Source organism: Carettochelys insculpta, chromosome 1, assembly GCF_033958435.1.
Source record: "Carettochelys insculpta isolate YL-2023 chromosome 1, ASM3395843v1, whole genome shotgun sequence".
Classification (NCBI taxonomy): domain Eukaryota; kingdom Metazoa; phylum Chordata; order Testudines; family Carettochelyidae; genus Carettochelys; species Carettochelys insculpta.
Genome location: NC_134137.1, coordinates 375,831,461 through 375,851,460, shown reverse-complemented (window position 1 = coordinate 375,851,460; position 20,000 = coordinate 375,831,461). Strand labels below are relative to the sequence as shown.

At 47.4% G+C, this 20,000-nt stretch overlaps 1 protein-coding gene across 1 annotated transcript in view; it reads right to left on the bottom strand.

The window, feature by feature from the left end:
- LOC142020062 (uncharacterized) overlaps window positions 1-20,000 on the bottom strand; it is a 267,476-nt gene that overhangs the window by 49,921 nt on the left and 197,555 nt on the right. Inside the window, exons 79-83 of the mRNA XM_075007686.1 lie at window positions 15,058-15,138; window positions 12,244-12,297; window positions 11,914-11,967; window positions 10,893-10,955; window positions 9,812-9,874 (exon numbers count right to left, since the gene is read on the bottom strand). Coding sequence (XP_074863787.1) covers window positions 9,812-9,874; window positions 10,893-10,955; window positions 11,914-11,967; window positions 12,244-12,297; window positions 15,058-15,138 — 315 coding nt within the window. The remainder of the gene's footprint in view (window positions 1-9,811; window positions 9,875-10,892; window positions 10,956-11,913; window positions 11,968-12,243; window positions 12,298-15,057; window positions 15,139-20,000) is intronic.

The following is a 20,000-nucleotide window of genomic DNA, read 5'->3' as shown; positions in this document are numbered from 1 at the left end:
AGGCAGGCACTTCAGGAGAGGGTGAAAGAAACCAACAGCAGGAAGGACCTCCGAATGAAAGTCTCCTCCTATTCCCTAGCAGAGATTAAACTGAGCCCCGAAGCATTGAGTTTTTAGAGCCCATCCCAATTTTTTAGCATTAAGCATTAAAACTCTCGGGGGGTCACCGTGTTAGCCTGTATCCACAAAAACAATGAGAAGTCCTGTGGCACCTGATAGTAGTAGTAGGCGTCCTTCGATCCCGAGGGATCATGGGTTTGCACCCCAGCTGGACTGATTCGAGCAGCGTCTTCTGTGGCTGCGCAGTCCAATCTGGGAGTGGTAGTCCTTCCCGCACTGTGAGCAGCAGTAGGCAGATGTTGCTCTGCACGGATCTTCCTGAGGGCTCTCCTGTCTTCCGCTTTCTTCACCAAGGTAGTTTCATACATAACAAGAGCCTCCTTCACTCCCGGTTTCCAGGCGTGCCTGTCTGAGGCGAGCGAATGCCAGGTGTTCACACTGATAGAGAGAGCACTGAGGTCACGCTTGCACGTGTCCTTGTAGCGCAATTTAGGTCGCCCTTTCGGCCTCTTTCCAGACGCCAGTTCGCCGAAGAGGAGGTCCTTCGGTATTCGGCCGTCCGTCATGCATGACACGTGGCCCAGCCAGCGCATACACCTCTGTTTGAGAAGGGTGAACATGGAGGTCTAACAGATTATTTGGAGCATAAACTCCATGAAGCAGGTCTTTGCCCACGAAAGCTTAGGCTCCAAAAAAATCTGTTAGTCCATCAGGTGCCACAGGACTTCTTGTTACTTTTTCATTAAAACTGTGATGTTCTGTACTTTCGGGCAGCCCCCTGTAACTCGCATATCCCTCGTCTGCATATAATAGTGATATTGCGTACGAAGCATGCCACAGGAGGCCACAGGGAAAGGCTGTGACCTGCTGAAATCATTTCTGTGTCTATGGATAGCACTGATGCTCATGAAGTTACGAGAATGTGTTGTACGGTTGTCATTGTAACATGCTGTGGGGTTGGGAGGTGCCCAGATACTAGCTCTACAGAGACAATGACGGGAGGTAATCAGCATTCCCTGTAAGCTGAGTGCTTGGGTGGCCGCCCAGGGCTGTGTCTACACTGGCATTGCGCTTTTGAAAGAGGCATGCAAATGAGGAAATTGAAAATGCAAATGATGTGCAGATTTACACACCTGGTACCTCATTTGCATATTTTCCTTTTGAAAGAAAAAATTTAGCACTAAGGTTCTTTCGAAAACGGAGTTACTTTCGAACAAGCCGTGTCTACGCTGCTTTTAGTCTTTTGAAAGAAGGAGACTATGCAAACGAGGTGCCAGATATGTAAATTTGCACCTCATTTGCATTTTGATTTCCTCATTTGCATTCCTCTTTTGAAAGTGCATTGCTAGTGTAGACACAGCCCAGGAGAGATTCAGGTGCCACCTGGATGGTTATCAGAGCACCCCCACCAGCCCCCAGCTCGCAGTGTGTGTTTCTAGGGTGGGACACATGTCTGGGTGCGTGTAGCAAAATTTATTCCACCCCTGGAGAGAAAAAAAATTAGAAGGAACACTCGTGGAACCCAACACCTGGGTGGGTGCTGCTGAACAGACATCACCAGCCATTCTCCAGCAAGGAAGGCACAATTCGATGACTCACCTGCATGAGGCCACACCAAGGGAACTGCTCAGCTTTGCATGGGGACTCAGCAATGCCCACCAGACGTGCCTGGACTTGTATTCTCCAAGCACATGGGCTGAGGATATAGAAACCAGACTCAGGGCCTCATGGTTTGCCCTGTCTCCTGCCCCCAGCTCTGCTGCAAGCAACCAGGACGCTGAGAAGACCGAGGATTTCAACTGAGGGGACCGGCCCAGATTTCAAGGGTGAAATCTGTGTACTATGGACTGCAATATACTGGGAGGGGGTGGGAAAAAAAAAGCTTGAGCTGATTGTTGCCCAGTCTAACAGGGTTGAGAGTTTAGACTATGGCTACGTCCACACTTACTAAAAACTTCGAAATGGCCATGCTAATGGCCAAATCGCAGAAAACGAATGAGGCGCTGAAATGAATATTCAGTGCCTCATTAGCATGCCGCCAGCCACAGCACTTCAAAAGTGGCACAGTTCACTCCCCCACAGCTTGTCTACATGGGGGTCCTGACATCAGCTGACAGGAACAAGGGGATTTCGATGTTGGCAGGGCCCTTTTGAAAAGGACCCCCCTGTAGACAAGCCGCGGCACTTTTGAAGTGCTGCAGCCAGCGGCACGCTAATGTGTTTATTTTATTCTGATAACTACGTTGACTTTTTGTCTATCACTTAACAGGAAGCTTTTATTAGCCTGGAAACTTGATTTGCTGTTCATCTTTACCAGTGAATTTGCTTGAAGCATTTAGCAAACCTGCTCAGGTTTTGCAAGGGCTGTATACATCCCCTTGCCACTGATAGAGTGATGAACCAATTAGATGGTTTTTACCTGAGGTACAGTGCTGGGAGGTCAAGGGCGGGGGAGAAGTTTGCGCTGGTGCCTTTTTCTATGTGACTCACAAGTGGTTCTGAGAGCATTATAGAGATACACACACCTCACAGAGCTGGAAGGCACCTTGGGAGGTCATCAGCCCCGGTCCCCTGCTTTCTTGGCAGGCCCAAGCACCTTTTTTTTTTTTTTAAATCTCTTTGTCCCAGATCTCTAAATGGCTCCCTCAAAGACTGAACTTGCAGCTCTGGGTTTAGCAGGCCAATGCTCAAACCATTGAGATACCTCTCCTTCCAGCCTGGGTGGGTGTAGGGTCTCCATATGTGGTAGTGCTAAGTGATAGCAGCCCCTGGAGGGGTTTGCTCCTTGTCACTAGCAAGGCATTGTGGGAGACAGCCCAGGCTGCAGAGGTAAGGGGGCAAAGCAAAGCGGTCCCACAGTCCCAGGCTATACTGTAGAGAGAGTCTCTCACACTCTGGATATTTTTACTATCTAAAGGTTGAACTTCTGATTTGGCAAGGTTTTGGCCTCAGTAGCTTTCTGTAGCAAGCAGCTCTTTATCTATTGCCTTTTTCCCGTTCATTATTTTATACACTTTTATCATGTCCCCTCTTATTCATCTCCTTTCCCAGGCAAACTAGTCTGTCTTCATCCTGCTCCCTTCATCTCTTCTCCCCTTCTTGTAGCTTTCTATCCTTCTCCATTTCCTCTCCCTAGTTAGTAGCAGACAGGCAGGTATTTTGCATTAACTATGTTGATTATACATCTGTCTTGCATTGAACAATTCTGATTTTAAGAGCTCAGTTTGCACATAGCCTGGATTTCCAAGTTTAAAAAAAACACCCCAACATACCTGAGTTTTATAAAGCTTTGATAACGATAGCATTTAGAACGACCAGTTAAGGCTAAGAAGAGAAACAGCCGGCATGAATTCTCCTTCAGATAAATTTCCACCCCACGTAATAATTCAGCAATTTGATTGTGACAAGGGTAGAGTCAATTCAAGGGTATTTTTAATGTGAGAAAAATATGTAAAGGTGAACAGAGCAACTATTTTTAATGTCAAATACTCTTTAGGATACAATAGCAGCTGCAGAGAGAATGAATGAATGGTTCCAGCTACCAGTCATAGGAAATATAATAGAGCTAGTTGAAAAATTTGCATCACAACAGTTTCACATCAGAAAATAAAGATGAGTCATGTGATACCTTAAAGTTTCATAGATTTATTTGGGCACAAGCGTTTGTGGGTAAAAACCACCTTGTCCGATGGCAGACGCAAGCTTATGGCCAAATAAATAAACTATTAAAGGTGCCATAGAATTCCTCCTTGTTTTTGGCAGATACAGACTAACATTGCTACCCGGCTAAGACTTGCAATCAGTTTTCTGAGGGGAGACAAAATTATTTCAATTTTGATTAATTAATGTAGGAAAAAAACACTTTGGAAGCGTCCAGGCATCCTATTTCAACCTTTTTACAAACAATCTTTCATGATTGCATTTCAAAATGACTTTTCATTTTGAAGCTCAGTTGTATGTAAGAAAAAGGACTGACTGCTAAACAAAACAGTTTGATTGGCCCATAATGAACTGTCTTCTGGAATTTCAGTCCATGAAAATAAGATTCAGAATTTTGGCTCATCCAGCCAAAATTTTTGGGTCCTCAAGCATGTATACTTGGCACTTTTCACCATCACTAAATTCACATGTGCTCATCCATGCACCATAACTGCAAATACAGTGACTATATAAAACATTATAACTGAGAAAAAGGCTCTCCTGGCACAGCACTACCAGCCCCAAACAGTCACAAACCATAAGTCAAGCTTCTCCAGAAACCTCAAGATCGGATTAAAATCAGAAGACTTTAAAACAATGTCTTTGGGGTTTGTTTTACTTGCTTTCTGGGGTTTGAGCCTGTAGATTTCAATTTTCAAGCTTTTTTTCCTCTACCACAGGGGCAGAAACAGAGCTTTTGTTTTGAAAGGAAAGTTGAGAGTTGCAAGTAATCACATGACTCCAGAAGCTGGATCTTTAAGGGGAAAAAACACCATATATCTTGGCAAGAAGACAGGATAAAAGTGACAGCACTTGACATTATCCTCTCAGTAGTTGCTATGGGCTGTGGGGAGAAGCAGCCAGAGAGTGTACAGAGTGGTTTGGGAGGAGAGCCAGGAAGGTTAGAGGGAGAAGAGCAAACCTGTGAGGTTGTGGAAATCAGGAAGCCAAGAGAATTGGAGAGGTGGGTGGGGCTGGAAGAAGCAGTAGCACAAGCTAGATTAGGGAGCACATGTGTTTAAAGGGCTAGGAATGAATTTAGGCTGAAATTGACAGGAAAATTTGTAATCATCATCAAAGGAGCGAGATTTTGAACAGCCTTCCAGAAGGAGTAGCAGGTGCAAGAAGCCCACCTCATCTTAAGGTAGAGCTTGATAAGCTTATCATGTCACAGAACCACAAGCGTGTTGGTCTGGATGCAGCATCCCCTCTAATTTCTTTCCACCCATGTGCAGAATAAATGTTATGATGTGCACTGAGGCATTGAAGATGCACACCACCAATAGAAACACACGGTGAGAGCTGTAGAGGCTCTGCTAATCAGCTGGGTGGCATTTGAATCTCTGCTGGGTGGAAGCCCCAGTGCTCAGCTTACAGGGAACACAGTCTGGAAGGGATCTCGAGAAGTCGTCTCCAGTCCCCTGTTTAGCAGCAGGAGCCTTAACAGGCCTTTGTCCAGCCTGTTCTTAAATACCTCCAAGAACAGGGATTCTACAGCCCCTTTGGAAGAATATTTCAGAAATTGGAATCATAGAATCATAGAACATTAGGACTGGAAGGGATCTCAAGAGGTCATCGAGTCCAGCCCCCTGCCCTCATGGCAGGAACCAAGTACTGTTTAGACCATCCCTGGTAGACCTATTAACATATAGTTGGACAGAATAACCCAGAATAACCCTGCAGCTCCAGAGCCACATTTGCCTCTCTAAGGACTCCTTTGTGGCTCCCGCTGCTATAATTGCACAGTTAAAAAAAAAAATAAAAACCTTCCTGATAAACTGTGAATGTCTAAACACCCCAACATGAACAACTCATACCTAAATAGCAAATGATACGTGATCTCAAAATGCTGGACAACTCCCCCTGGCGTCTTCCAGAGAGCGAGAAGGTTCGGGAGTGAAAGTCAGGAAAATGGTGGTACAAACACACGTAAAGTGTGAGGAAAGACAAGATGTAAAAAGTTTGTGACCATCCTGCAGTAAACGCGTATTGCATTACAAATCGTTGTGTGCAAGCTGCTCTTAAAAAAGGGCTTACAAAAAGTATGCTGTAAGAGGGTGGGAGGGAGGCCAGGCAGGGGAGGGGTTAAACAGGGCCTGCTGGGCCAATCAGCCCCACCCCAGTTCACTTGCAGCCAGTGTCAGGCCTGGAGGGGTATAAAGGAAGGGTAGCCAGACCAATCTGAGGCTGACCAGCCAAGAGGCAGGAGTTGGCTCTGTGGCAGCAGGGCCTGAGCCAGAGCTGCCACCTGGTCAGGTGCCACCCGGTCTCAGGACCCTCCCCCAGGCACAAAGGACCATCTTGTATTCACATGCATCCCAGCTCTTGAATTATTGAGTGCTTTACGGAACTGGAAAAAATGGCTCTTTGTGCTATTTTGGTTGCCAGCCCCTGGAATCTGCTAATGTCTACCCTAAACCTCCCATGCTGCAGAACAAGCCCCTTACTTTTTGTCCTACCCTCAGCAGACACAGAGAACAACTGCTCCCTGATCTCTTTATAACAGCCCACAAGCTACTGGAAGACAGTTTCTATTAGAGGAGAAGCAGTCGTCAAACCTAATCACCCCGCTATGACTTATTTCTAACGTATGTAAACATTAGCTCATTTTCATAACCCAAACCATTTCGCACTCATCCACTGCCTTTGGTGTCCATGGACGAAGGTTTGGCCCCCAAATTGCTATTGCTGTAGAGACAGATGCTGGGTACTCCAATGTGGCTGCCTATGATAGCAGAACCCTGGAGGTGATGACATAGGACAGTGGCTCCCAACCTGGGGTGCGTAGACCCCTGGGGGGGTTTGCGAGGGTATAGCAGGGGGCCCATGGAAACAAAAGATGCATAAAAATGATTATAGAAAAATAAGTTGTAAATAAATTGCAAAGTTATGATCAATTATTTTTAAATTAAATATCTTCCAGTCATGTTATTAATTGCGGTCCGACAATCTTAATTTGTTGTGGGTTCCTTTTTCATTTAATGGTGTGTATGTAGTGGCTGGAGTTGGCTTTGATGGGAGTCTGCAAATAGTTTGGGAGGCAACTGGGGGTCCATGAAAAGTTTGGAGGGGTGACTGGGGGTTTGCACTAGTGAAAAGGTTGGGAACCACTTAACCTAGGAGGCCCCTTCCAGTTACATTCCCATGGAGCGACATTGTAGAGCAGCTGGATGGTGGGAACCGCACCCACCAGTGGACAGCTCAAGAGGTAGACGGGGATATCATGGAGAGATGGGCCGGTGAGGACCACACTTGCTAGCGGCACAGTGCAGGTAGATGGTGGGGAGGAGCAGGAAAGACACACGGGCTAGGAGGAGAGGAAAGACCAATGGGTAGAAGAGGAACAGGCAGCTGTGGGGAGGTCAGGAAAGATCTGGACGTGTGCTGGGGTGAACAGAGTTGAAGGAAAGTTTTCTGAGCATTTCCTCACTTAGGGACTGTGGCTGTGGGGCCCTGGACCTCTTAAAACATCCCCACTGTTACAGCCAATGCAAATATTTGAGCAGAGGGTGTTTCTTTCTAGCTAGTCCACAGAGCTGCAGGCTGGGAAGCACATCCCTCCCTTCCCCCGCTCTGCTTTGGATGCCATCACCGTCTCACAGAGCCAGCACCTCGAGTCCTGGCACACCGGCTGAAATCCCAAATAGCAATGACAACTGCTGTGATTGACGAGCCATCAGCACAGGCAGGCACTGCAGCCTAGTTCACACCTCCTTCACATAGCCTTAGTCCCCACTTACCTGGGCGCATCTGCAAAACACTGTGGTCCTCATTCTTCAGGTGCTTAAACTGGTGTATATCAGGAGTAACTCCAGGGAAGCCAATGGCATTAAATTGGTGTGTGTGAAAGGAGCATCAGGACCAATATACACATATCATAGAGCTAGAAGGGACCTCCAGGGGTCATTGAGTTGAGTCCAGTCCCTGCACTCACAGAAGGACCTATCACTGATGTTGTTTTTAATCAAACTGCTGCAGGACCTTGAAAGATCCCCTCAAAGGCTGAACTCACAACCCTTACAAGGCTAATGATCTAACCACTGAGAGATCCCTCCCCCAGTGCGTCGGGTGTAAAGAGTCTAGATCAGCGTTTCTTAAACTTTTTGGCTGCGTTTACAAAACAGCGATCTGTTGACAGAAGTTCCTGTCAGAAGAGCTCTTCCCGCCAAGCCTCCGTCGACAGATCATGTCCACACACAGAAGTGGATCGAAAGAGCTGCCTGGCTGCTCTCTTGACAAAAGGGCCAACTGGAAGCTCAGAATACAGGGCTGCTCAATGAGCCGGAAGACCAGTCTGTCGACAAAAGGGTCCCCGGAGCATCTACATGGCTTTTTTTTGTTGACAGTAAACTGTCAATGAAGGCGTTATTCCTGAATGTGGAAAGGCATAACACTGCCGATGGAGGTGCTGGGTTTTGTCCACAGTCTGTAGCTTTTTGTGTGTAGATGATCTATGGGTGTTTGTGACAAAAGCCCGGTTTTGTAGGGAAAACCCTGTTGTGTAGACATAGCCTTTGAGATCACACAACACCAAACAACAGTAACAGAGAGGAAGCCGTGCTAGTCTATATACTATCAAAACAAAAAAGCAGTCAAGTAGCACTTTAAAGACTAACAAAATAATTTATTACGTGAGCTTTCGTGGGACAGACCCACTTCTTCAGACCATAGCCAGACCAGAACTGGCCAAACAATAATATTTTTATGCGAAATAACTATAAAAACGTTCCGAAAAAAATTGTGGTCAGAACAAAAAAACCCCAAACTGCAACATATACAGCAAAAACAAAACGAAAGTATCGTAGCAATGAAGAAGTAACATTGTATCTGGTTTTAATAACGGAAAATATAAACCATCCGTATATGATATCATAGAGGTGTCAGACGCTTGTGGAACACCTGCTAGTTGTTCATGGAACACCAGTGTTCTCCAGAACGTAGTTTAAAGAACAGTGCTCTAGATCATGTGCATTTCAGACATTTAAGGTCAATCTGCAATTCCACACCACATCATATCATACCAGGGCTGCTACTCTCAAGCCTGACCTACACCTAGATTTTGTAACAATGCAAAAACGTTGGTTAAAGAGATTCATTTTTTTTACCATAACAGTTATAGTGGCACATCCCTAATGTGGACACATTAATACCAGCATGAAGGTATCTCCTAGCTATATGACTTACAAGGAGGGAGAAAAATTGTTCTCCTTGGCCTCTGAGGATAGGACAAGGAGCAAAGAGCTTAAACTGCAGCAAGGGAGGTTTGGGTTGGACATTAGGAAAAACTTCTTTACTGACAGGGTGGTTAAACACTGGAATAAATTGCCTAGGGAGGTTGTGGAATCTCCATCGCTGGAGATATTTAAGAACAGGTTAGATAGACATCCATCGGGGATGGTCAAGATGGTGCTTGGTCCTGCTGTGAGGGCAGGAGACTGGACTCAATGACCTTTTGAGGTCCCTTCCAGTTCTAATGTTCTATGATTCTATTCTATGATTTGATGACTTATTTGTCTTTCTGCATAGGAACGGCCACACTGGTATATAAAGTATCAGAGGGGTAGCTGTGTTAGTCTGGATCTGTAACAGCGGCAAAGGGTCCTGTGGCACCTTATAGACTAACAGAAAAGTTCTGAGCATGAGCATGAGCAGATGAGCATCTGTTGAAGTGAGTCTTTGCTCATGAAAGCTCATGCTCAAAGCGTTTCTGTTAGTCTTTTAGGCGCCACAGGACCCTTCGTTCCTGGTATATAAAGTGCCTTTATGCTCCTATAACCGCGTCCCTGCTAGGGGATTTGTCCTGCTTAAACTACACCAAGAGGGAAAAACAGCACAACTGTTGAGTCTAGACCAGCCTCAAGGGTTAAATGCATCACCCAGAGGGAACTGAAGGAGACATCTCCTCAAGTCCAACCTTAATGCTGAAGACGGGTGACACCTGCCCTCTGAAAAGGGCACAGGGGATCTAGCAAGTGTATTAATTTTGTTATCGCAATGTGATGGATGTTTCACTCAGAACACAGTCTCCTGGTGTTCTTTCGAGTGCACTAACCTTTTCTCCTTTTGCCCCAGAAACTCCCTTGGGGCCGTCTGCCCCTGACATTCCTCGGTCACCCTGGAGATAGACAAAAGGAAAATCAAAGCCAATACCCCGCCCTGCCTGTCATTTACCAAGCCATCTGGAATCCAGGGAGAAGTGCACATGCCTGTTCAGAACAGCCCCAGTGTTCTTCAGGCTGGGAAGGACTCATTTAGTGGCCATGGCTGGGCGGTTTTTCCCCTAGGAGATTGATTTTGGGAGGGTAAAAAAAAAAAAAAGCCCTCAAAGTTTCTTTATCAAATAATGCCACTTTCCCACAGAGGCCCAGAATTCTCCCCAGCTGCTGGGCATAGGGTCAGGTTGACACAGCACCCTCTTGCACCCATGTGTTGCAGTTTGCATTTGCTAGGATTTGGTCATCCCAGAAGAAATTTTAATGAGTAACATATGGGATCTGCCCATCGGGCTGACTCCTCTGCAACCACTCTGGCTGGGGTATCACAGGCTGCAGACAGGCTGGCAAGTTACCAGCCTTGGACAGCAGTATGAGGGGCTGGTTCAATTCCATTCAAGTCGCTGGTAAGAATCTCACTGACTTCAGTGGGATTCTGGATCAGACTCCGAAGAACTGCTTAGACGAACCCAACTAATGCATTGGCTGGCAAAGCCTGACACCTGCCCTCGCCTCCTGGACCAGCTGTGGGGATGAGAACCCCCCCCCCCCAAAACATCAGGCACCAAACCCACAGCTCATTGATGAATATCTAGCATTCAGCGCTTGCTGTTTAAAAGGCCCTCTGCAGTGTTCTCTAGGCCTGGTCAACCTGACCGAAATTTGCAGCCACTTCACTACATTTTCTCAATAACTGAAGCTAAAATCAGCCAGCTTGAAACTGGCAGAAACCCATCTATATGTGAGCTTGCACCAATTTAACTGCCTCAATTTAGAAGCAGACCATGTTAAATCAGTGCCACTTCTGTGCCAAGACAAGCCTGTGGAGGGGGACCTGAGCACTGGATAAATTATATCAAAAAAAACTGTGAAGACCCCCCCAAGGGCCGCCTCAAGGAGAAGAGGGACCTTCCCACTCACCTTTGGCCCTGGTATGCCATCTGACCCTGGTGTCCCGGGTTTTCCAAGGCTGCCGATCTCACCCTGCAAGTGGAACAAGATAAAGAACACTGAAGCAGGTTGGAAACTGGCTGATGGCGTGCTTAGTGCATATGGAAACCTGACTCAATGGAGGGTATTACCACAGGTGTGGTCAAACCCCCTCGAAACTGGTGAGTGGATCAGCTGCCAATAGAATGGGCAGTGGGATGTGACATTTGTTCTCCGACCTCCAAGTAGCTTCTCCAGGTTGGGTCTGAGACAAGGTGGCTGGACTTTGTGGCAGGATCTATCATAGCCCAGCGCTTTTGTGGATCTCTCTTTTTGATTTCTCTCTCGGTGGCCACCTGATAATAAGTAGGACGCCTGCCTGTCACCCTCCTATTTGTGAATCCATTGATGTCTGACCAGTCAGATTCTGGAGCCGCAGATCTTATCACAGAAGGAGCAGGTGTTAGTAGCTCTTGCAGGGGTGCGGGGTAGTTTTTGATACTCTTTTCTTCTCCATCTCTCCTCGTCTGCTCTGCGGCAGGACCTCTCATATTATACCATCCCCTCATGGATTACTGTCCTCCACTGGGCATGGTCATAGGCAAGGTTCTCCCAAGTGTTAACACTGATGCTGCACTTTTTCATGTATGCCTTCAGCATGTCCTTATATCACTTCCACTGGCCCCCCAGTGCTCCTCCATCCTTCCTCCAACTCAGAACACAGAATCTGTTTTAGGAGGCCCTGATCAGACATCCAAACCATGTGACTAGTCCAGTGAAGTTGTTGGTGGTTGATAATGGCTGCAATACTGGCCGTGTTTGACTCTTTCAGGACACTAGCGTTCATGAACCTATCCTCCCAAGAGATAATTAGGATTCTCCTGAGGCAGCATTGATGGTATTGGTGGATAATAACTAGGAGGACCTCACCGCCATGCACACACAGTTCACCTCTTTTAGATTTCCCTGAAAACTGAAGTTAAAAGGACGAGGAACAATAAAGAGACCTCACCTTTATTCCGTCTGCACCGGGGCTGCCCGTTGACCCAGGAAAGCCACGTAAGCCCTGGGGGAGAAATGACAACCAGCTGGTAAGCAGGAGACAACACCCCTTTGCAAAGGCCAGCACTAACTCACGCAGGGCTTAACAGGGCCTTTCTACATGTTTGTAAACTCACTGCATTGCTTCCTTCTTCACCTGCCATCTGCCTGCCTAGTGGAGTGGTCCACTTCCTGCTTCCATCAATCATTCAGGTCAACCGGTTTTGATATTTGCTGCCTTTCCCCACTCTGGAGAATCGGCAAAGCACAGGTTATTTCCGTAATGATGCCTATTTCTTACCTTTGATCCTTTCTGTCCAAGGTCACCAGTTACACCAGGATCACCTTTCCCCCCCTGAACAAAAGACACACAAACCATGCGAGTGTGGATATGTGTATGACACACATAGATACTCACAGTGATACTATGCAGTTAGGAAGTTAAAAATACAGCTCTCCTAATAGCATTATCTAACATGTATATTGCCCTTTCATCCCAAAGGCCACACGGCATTTCATAAGCTTGGGTAAATGGAATCACTTCCTAATGGAAATGCAGCCACCTCTGGGATGGAACCCACACAACAGAGTATATTCGACACACAATGGGTGTGTCTATACTAGGAATTAACTTCGAAGTTAGGCACTACATCGAAGTAGCCAGCAGAGAGTCTATACACATTTTCCTCTTACTTTGAAGTTAACTTTGAAATTCTTAGTGTACTCCTGGGAATGGAGTAGTGTCCTACTTCGAAAACTTCGAAGTAGGGCCTGTGTAGAAGTAAGCAACTTCCAAGTTATTTTTGCAGTGTAGAGGTAGCCAAAGTGATCCCAGAGTGACTCCCTCTCTGTTATCGTCATGTCACAAACAGTTTAGTGGTTTCTACAGGGCTGCTAAGAACGTGGCTGGAGTGTGAAGAGGCCAAGAGGGAGCTGTCACTAGTCACAGGGTGGCAGCTTGCTTCATGGTGACATTAGACCGGGGACTCATGAGAGCTAGCAGATTAGAATCGTGCTGCTCAGACTACAGCTATAATGGAGTAGCAAATGGGAATAACCATTACAGCTTGGGTCTGAGCAGTGCTATTTCTATCTGCTAGCTACCAGAAGTCCCTGTTCTGATGTTACCATAAAACAAGCTCGAGAGTCTAGAGGTTTGGAAAGAGCCTATCAGCGCGGTTGCTGCTAACAGTTATTAGAGGGGCTTCATTAGCTCAGACATTCGTTACTGTTCCGAAGTTTCTAAAGGGCTCCCATGGAGTTGTAACACAAGCAATCACTCGGCCCCCGCTCTGAACAGAGCTGGCTCTTGAAACTGTAGATGTGCTTGCAAAAACTTTTTAGAATTCTTTTACGAAAGATTTGGGCCATTTTCTAGGAAGAGTCAAAGCCAGGAAGCGCTCGCCCTTCCCCTCACAGGCTCCACATTGGATCTGTTGAAGAGTTTTTGACGGGGGAGTGAGAGAAAAGGACAAAACTCCATTAGGAAACTAAGAGCCAATTTAGGGACCTTTAGTAGTAGGCATCCTTCAGTCTACGTAGATTATGGATTACGCCCTTCGTAGTTCCATTTGGGATCATCACTTGCAGCATCGACTGTGACTGTGAAGGCGCACACGAGAGTGACAGTCCTTGCTGCATCTGTTGCATGTGTAGTGGGTGTCTGGCAGGTCCTTACTGAGCTTTCTGTGGTCTCGCTTCTCCTCTGCTAGCTGTCTGATCCTCATCTCACCATTCTGGAGGCCCTTGTGTAGTTCCTGCTTCCATCTGCTGCGATCGTCTGCCAGCTCCTCCCATCTGTCCGGCTCAATGTCTACCTCCCTGAGGTCCCTCTTGCAAACATCTTTGTAGTGCAATTATGGGTGTCCAGGAGGTCTTTTGCCAGAGGCTAGCTCGCCACACAGGATGTCTTTTGGGATCCTTCCATCATTCATCCTGTGGACGTGGCCAAGCCAGCGGAGTCGACGTTGCCTGAGGAGGGTGTGCGTGGTTGGGATTCCAGCTTGCTCAAGGACAGCGGTGTTGGTCACTCTGTCCTTCCATGATATTCCAAGGATGCGCCTGAGGCAGCGCAAGTGGAAGACGTTCAGCCTCTTTTCCTGGTGGGCATACAGGGTCCAAGACTCGCTGCCGTAAAGGAGGGTGCTGAAGATGCAGGCTCTGTAGACTTGCATTTTGGTGTGGGTGTACAGCTTGATGTTATTCCACACTCTCTTGCTGAGTCTAGACAGAGTTGTGGCTGCTTTCCCGATCCTCCTGTTTAGCTCAGTCTCCAATGACAGGGACCTTTGCCGCAGAGGAAACGTCACTTTTGCTTGCAGAAGGAGGCCGCCATCACCATTCCCCTTCCTCCTGTCATAAAACTCCCTTCCCTAGAAAAGTTATCCTATTAGGGGAGCTAGCGCTGGCTGATTTGCTTCTCCTTCTTCCACCAGTGTCACCAGCGCTGTGGATACTGTGGTTGGAAGTAACATGCAGGCCAACGGCTGGAAAGTTGAATTTGCCACGGGAGAACTTAAAACTCTGTCACAACAGAGTCAGGGCGAATTCTCAGCAGATGCAAATCAGCCTCCAAAGGAGCAACACCAATTTATAGCTGCTGTGAATTTGCCACACAACATAATCGACAGTTCTCCAGCAGTGTCATCAGAGCCAGCTTTAGGGCAAGGGGAGTGAGGTGATTGCTTTGGGACTTGTGCCTGCACGGCCCTGCGCTCCTACTGACGACAGCATTCACTGCCCACGGCCCGTCCTTACTGTTAGTCTGACACTTTTGGCTCCACCCACTGGTGGGTCCCTGCTGGGCCAGCTCTGAGTATCATGGAGAAATTTTGCTTACAGCAAGTCTCACAAACAACAAAAGCACTTGAGGGGCTACGGCTAACGTGGAAGGTTCCTTTCTTAGAGGAATTCCAAATCCTTGTGGATTTTGAACATATGAGGTTGGCAATACTGGAAAACAACAAGTGGGTCTTTGCCCACGAAAGCTTATGCTCCAAAATATCTGTTAGTCTATAAGGTGCCACAGGACTTGTTGTTTTTGAAGATACAGACTAACTCAGCTACCGCTCTGATACTGGACAAGGCACCCCCTTCCTCTCTTTGCTAGACTCACCAGTTCCCCTTGTTGGCCTTGCAGACCTCGGTCACCTTTGGCTCCTTTGAGTCCATTCTTCCCATTAAGACCAGTTGTGCCCTGTCGTTAGAGGAGTAATATTAATTTCTCCATGCTGCCTGCTGGGTGCCTTAACAAAACTGAAAACTAAATTATAGGACTAAGGCAGCACATCCTCCCAGACATAGATCAGAAGCTGGAAAAGTAAAAAAAAAAGGCTAAAAATGCTAGAACTTTATGTTCATATCCTACTGTCCCCTAAGGGCCTTAATGGCTTTTTCACAGGTTAAGCCTCACACCTGTGAGATCAGTCTTTTATTATCCCTATTTTACAGACAAGCAAACTGAGGCAACACAGTTCAGTGAGAAATGCACATTACAGCACTGACTACCAAACTGGGGTCAGTGACTTGTTTTCTTACAGTGATAAGCTACTTTCACGTGCAGGCAGAAGCAAATTTTGGGCCAGACCAACTTCACAAGTGCGAGTGAATCTTTGTTCATCATAGGGCACCCTCACCCCGAAGGGAAAGACTCCCCCTGTCTCCAGATTGGGTACAATCCCATCGTTTCACAAAATTGGGAAGTAAAGAAAAGAGACACGCAGCAGCAGTTCCGAGAAGAGCACACATTCATTGATCGGAAGGCCTGGAGGTACCATTCTGGTTATCTAATCCAACCAGTAGGCAGTGATTCTTTTATCAGTCCCATGTTGTCCCCACCTCTTACTGTGTCTGGCTTTACCTGAAATCTGCTTGGGGAAGAGCTATTGACTTTTTCAGCTGCACTTTGCTAGGCACACTATGGCCCCATAAACCTCTTGAGTGTGTTCTCCAAGTGTTCGGCAGGAGAGTGGGGGGGAGGGAAAAAATTAGATCTGGAACAATCTGCATGACATTTTGAACGGTTCCACTTTTCACTGCAATGTAGGAAATTGACTGGGAGGCAGGAGCTCTGGGGTTGCTTCCCGGCTCTGCCACCGCTCTACTGAAAGACCTTGGGCAAACCACTTAACCAAACCGTGCCTCAGCTTCCCCAATTTGAACGATGGGGTTAGTGACACTGTTGCAGAGCCCATAGTTTGACAAAGAGCATGGCTGGGTACGGAGCAAGCAGAACTACCCATTGTTTGAAAGGCTGCTGCATCAGCTGCCGTTCATCTTGTTTTGCCTCCTTCAGCTTCACAATTAAGATCTCCCGACTTTTTTGCTAACTGAAGCTGGACTCATTCCCACCTGGGCGATGCAAGCGACAGAGGACTCAATGCCACGCAACTGGGGGTGAGCCGGTGACTGCTTAAACAGCTCCTGCCATGAGCCAGTGGCACTCAGCAAACTGAATCAATTTGCAGTGCTTTGTTGACAAGAAAGATTCGGTTATTAAAAATAAATCAGCCACTAGGGGTTTATTTGGAGAGAGTCTATTTCTCGGCCTGAAACCCCACCCTCTGCCTGCCACTCCTGAAATGTTTACAGTGACCATAGGAATGTGTCCAACACAATTACTATACACGGGGCAGCATCATAATAATTCATCAGAAGACTTGATACCCTACATCCTCTCAATTTCCATGGGGACTGGCGATTATTTAATGGCCCGGTTAATTCCATGTTGTGGTGGGGTAAGTAAATATCATCTCCAAGCAAAGCAAATAACTTGGTTCCTTTGACTGTCTAGGTCAAATTGTTTGTTTACAAAGTAACGGTCACTGCGGGAAGGGAATGAGGAATAACCCACTTTGGTAAGTGATTAAACCTTAAGGGGAGCTGGACAGTGTTTCAATATATTTTGGCTTCATGCCCCAGCTCTTGGAGTCAGGCGATTATGTAAGTATTGGTGCTGTCATTTAAAAACCTCCCAAAAACCCTAAGTTTCCAGTTCTCATGGCTATGGAGACAAGCTTGCTGATGCTACATGAGTGCTCCATTACAGCTCAGAAACCAGAGGGAAGTTCAAAGAACCCTGCAATTTTTAAAAAGAAGTCATGGTTTTCAGGAAAATACTTTGTTCCTGACACATCGCTTTGGAACATTTCACAATGACAGCTGTGTGTATCACTGACAAAAGTACATCCACCACCATTCACGTCCACCAGGACTTTAACTCAGGCACATCCGGAGGAAGGTACTACACATTGAAGGTCGGCAGAGCAGTGCCCCTTGTTTTATAAGCTTGCCAGGGCATTAAATCTCCCTGGCCATTCCCAAGTGTCTTGCACCCTGATGGACTTAAGTCAGTGCTTGCCCTAATGCGTGCCTGCTCCCTTCCCCGCAGGTGCTCAGGGCAGGAGATAACTGGTGCATCTGTAACCGCCCACAGGAGCACTTGAACCTGGGACTGCTGGAGGTTAGCGCAGGAACTTCTGCAGTTTGAGCTAAAAGGCAGCTGTTGAGCAGACTCGTGCTTTCGCTGTGTAAGTGGTCTAAGTGTCGGTACATGGGACAGTGACCCACGCTGGGTAGGTGTGTGGATAGGGTGCCCGTTCGCCCTGCACTGGGCGGGACAGTCCTGTATTTCAGGCACCAGAAAGACATCTCTACTTATTTTTTAAAAGCAGCCAATTGGCCTGCATTTGCCCCTGCTGCCAGGTGACCTTCTCCCTCACCAGCTGTGCAAGCACAGCTGCTGGCTGGAGACCATGTACTGTGTGTGAGCACATGCTCTCCGGCCACAGGGACAGGGAACCAGCGGGGGGCCCTAAAAAGATTGGAGCTTTCTTGCCTCCCTGAGGCTCGGGGAAGCCAGAAGGAACATGGGCCCCATTGCTGCCTTCCTCCCAGCTCCACAAGGCACGGGGAGCAGGCACTTCCTGGCTCCCGGTGCCTGGGGGGAGCTGGGAGGAACACAACCACCGCTGCTGCTTCCTTTCTGGCTCCCCCAGGCATTGGGCAGCCGGAGAGGCAGCCCCCCCAACTCCCTGTCCTGTATTTGGGATAGGGAGATAATGGCCACCCTATGGACGGTTACATACTTCCCCTGAGCTTCAGCGACAACTGAAATCCCAGACAGGCCCCACACATAACTGCCCCTGGGCAGACTCAAATCTGGGACCTCGGGAGCTTAGTGCATGAGCCTCTGCGGCTTGAGCTAAAAGCCTGCTGGCTCTCAGCCATGGCCGCAGAGGAGCCTCACTCCTCCTCTGCCAGCGAGCGAGGTGCCCGGTACACGGGCCAGTGACCGCACTCAGTACGCGGGTGGGTTACACGTCTGAGGAGACGCAAGTCCAGCCAAGATCCTTTTGACGCGAATGAGGCACTCAGCTGCATGCTCCCCCTTAGCCGCATGCCTGCTACCGAGCTGGGGTAACTTAGCATCTGCTTGGCAAGGGCTCGTCACCGCAGACCGGACTCTCATGTCCAGTTCATCACATTTTCGCCTCGCACGCACACATACCACACTCGGCACCACACCCGCAAGCTCCATCGCTCAGTAACAATCAGCACCAGGCCGAAAGAGCCTGGTATTCTCCCTCCCCGGATGCCCTGAATGTGGGCGCTTCTCACCACATGGAACTGGGCTCTTGCACTGGCACAGGGTTCACAAAACTCAAACAAAACCTAGCTTTCCTGCCTACCCCCAGGACAGTATAGATCCTCTTCTCGATGCAGGAAACACCCCTCGTTAACCGCATTCTAGTGAGGGGTATTAGACAGTCTTCTTGAACCGTGGCTTACAAGAAACTGATTTCCAATGGCTATTTGTCCAGATATCGGGAAAATAACACAATCCAAACCCCAGTGACTTCCAAAGTGTTGAACAGAATGAACAGGGCTCTGATCTGGAGTTCATTTGAAAGACAAAATGACTTTGAGCTCTCAGTGGTTTTCAGCATAACCACGACAGCCATTCAGTTGGGTCAAGCAGCTGGTGAGCTAACTAACAACTCTGTTCCTTTTAGTATGGCTATTTATTGTCTCTGGGGCTGTGTGTGTAATATGAAGAGATTCCCAACAAAGTACCTAAATGGAGGCCTGCAATTTTGTGTTAGTGTCCCGCTGAGATTGACTGAAAGGACTCACAGCTTTATTATGTCCTGCTCAGGGCACACTGCTTCTTTAGGCACCTATTCAGGAAAACACCGCTGGATGTGCCTAAATTAATCTTAGCGGAACTCTGCATATGCTTAAAGCTAAGCACATGCTGCAGTGTTTTACTGAACCAGGGCCTTTGTGATACTTTGATGAGAAATTAAAATTCTGAATCAGATATGTACATTGTACAAACTCCATGGTGTCCTAGATGCTCCCTGATATTTACCATGTGATGTAGAATGGATACAAAGAATTCCACAGAAACGGGTGCTCAGGGTATGTCTAGAGTACCCCAGAAGATCAACCCACTCAGGGTTGATCTTCTGGGATTTGATTTTATGTGTCTGGTATGGACAACCACTCAGGGGTCACACTTGACCCATGTACTCCTCGCGAGATACAAGGTGTACAGGAGGTCGATGGGAGAAACTCTCCTGTCGACCTTCCCCTGTATAAACAGACAAGTTAGCTGAGTGCAGATATGTTGATTTTAGCCATGCAGTTGGTAGACCTAGAATTGCAAATCTGCGGTTGACTTTTTTAGTCGAGTGTAGCCATAGCCTCAGAGGGCATATCCTTTTTAGATCCCAAACACCAGCCCCTATTATTTGAGCTAAAGGAAAACATCTCCACACAATAGAACTCTTTGAGAAAAGGAAACCATGTTTCCTGAACATTTCTGAAAGACTCTAAAGCGCCTTGGTTTGCTCAGAGTTTTTCACTGCATTTTAGTTTTTCATCAAAAAAACTGAAACAAAAATGTCTCTGCACTTGGTGGGAAAATGGCTACTTTCCGTCACCCATTTCCTCCTCTCTCCCCGCCCCTGCCCCCGGAAAATAAATGGAAGAAAAATAAAGGACGGCAAGTGGAAGTGGGATTTTTTCCCACCAACACAAAATAAAAAAAAGGCC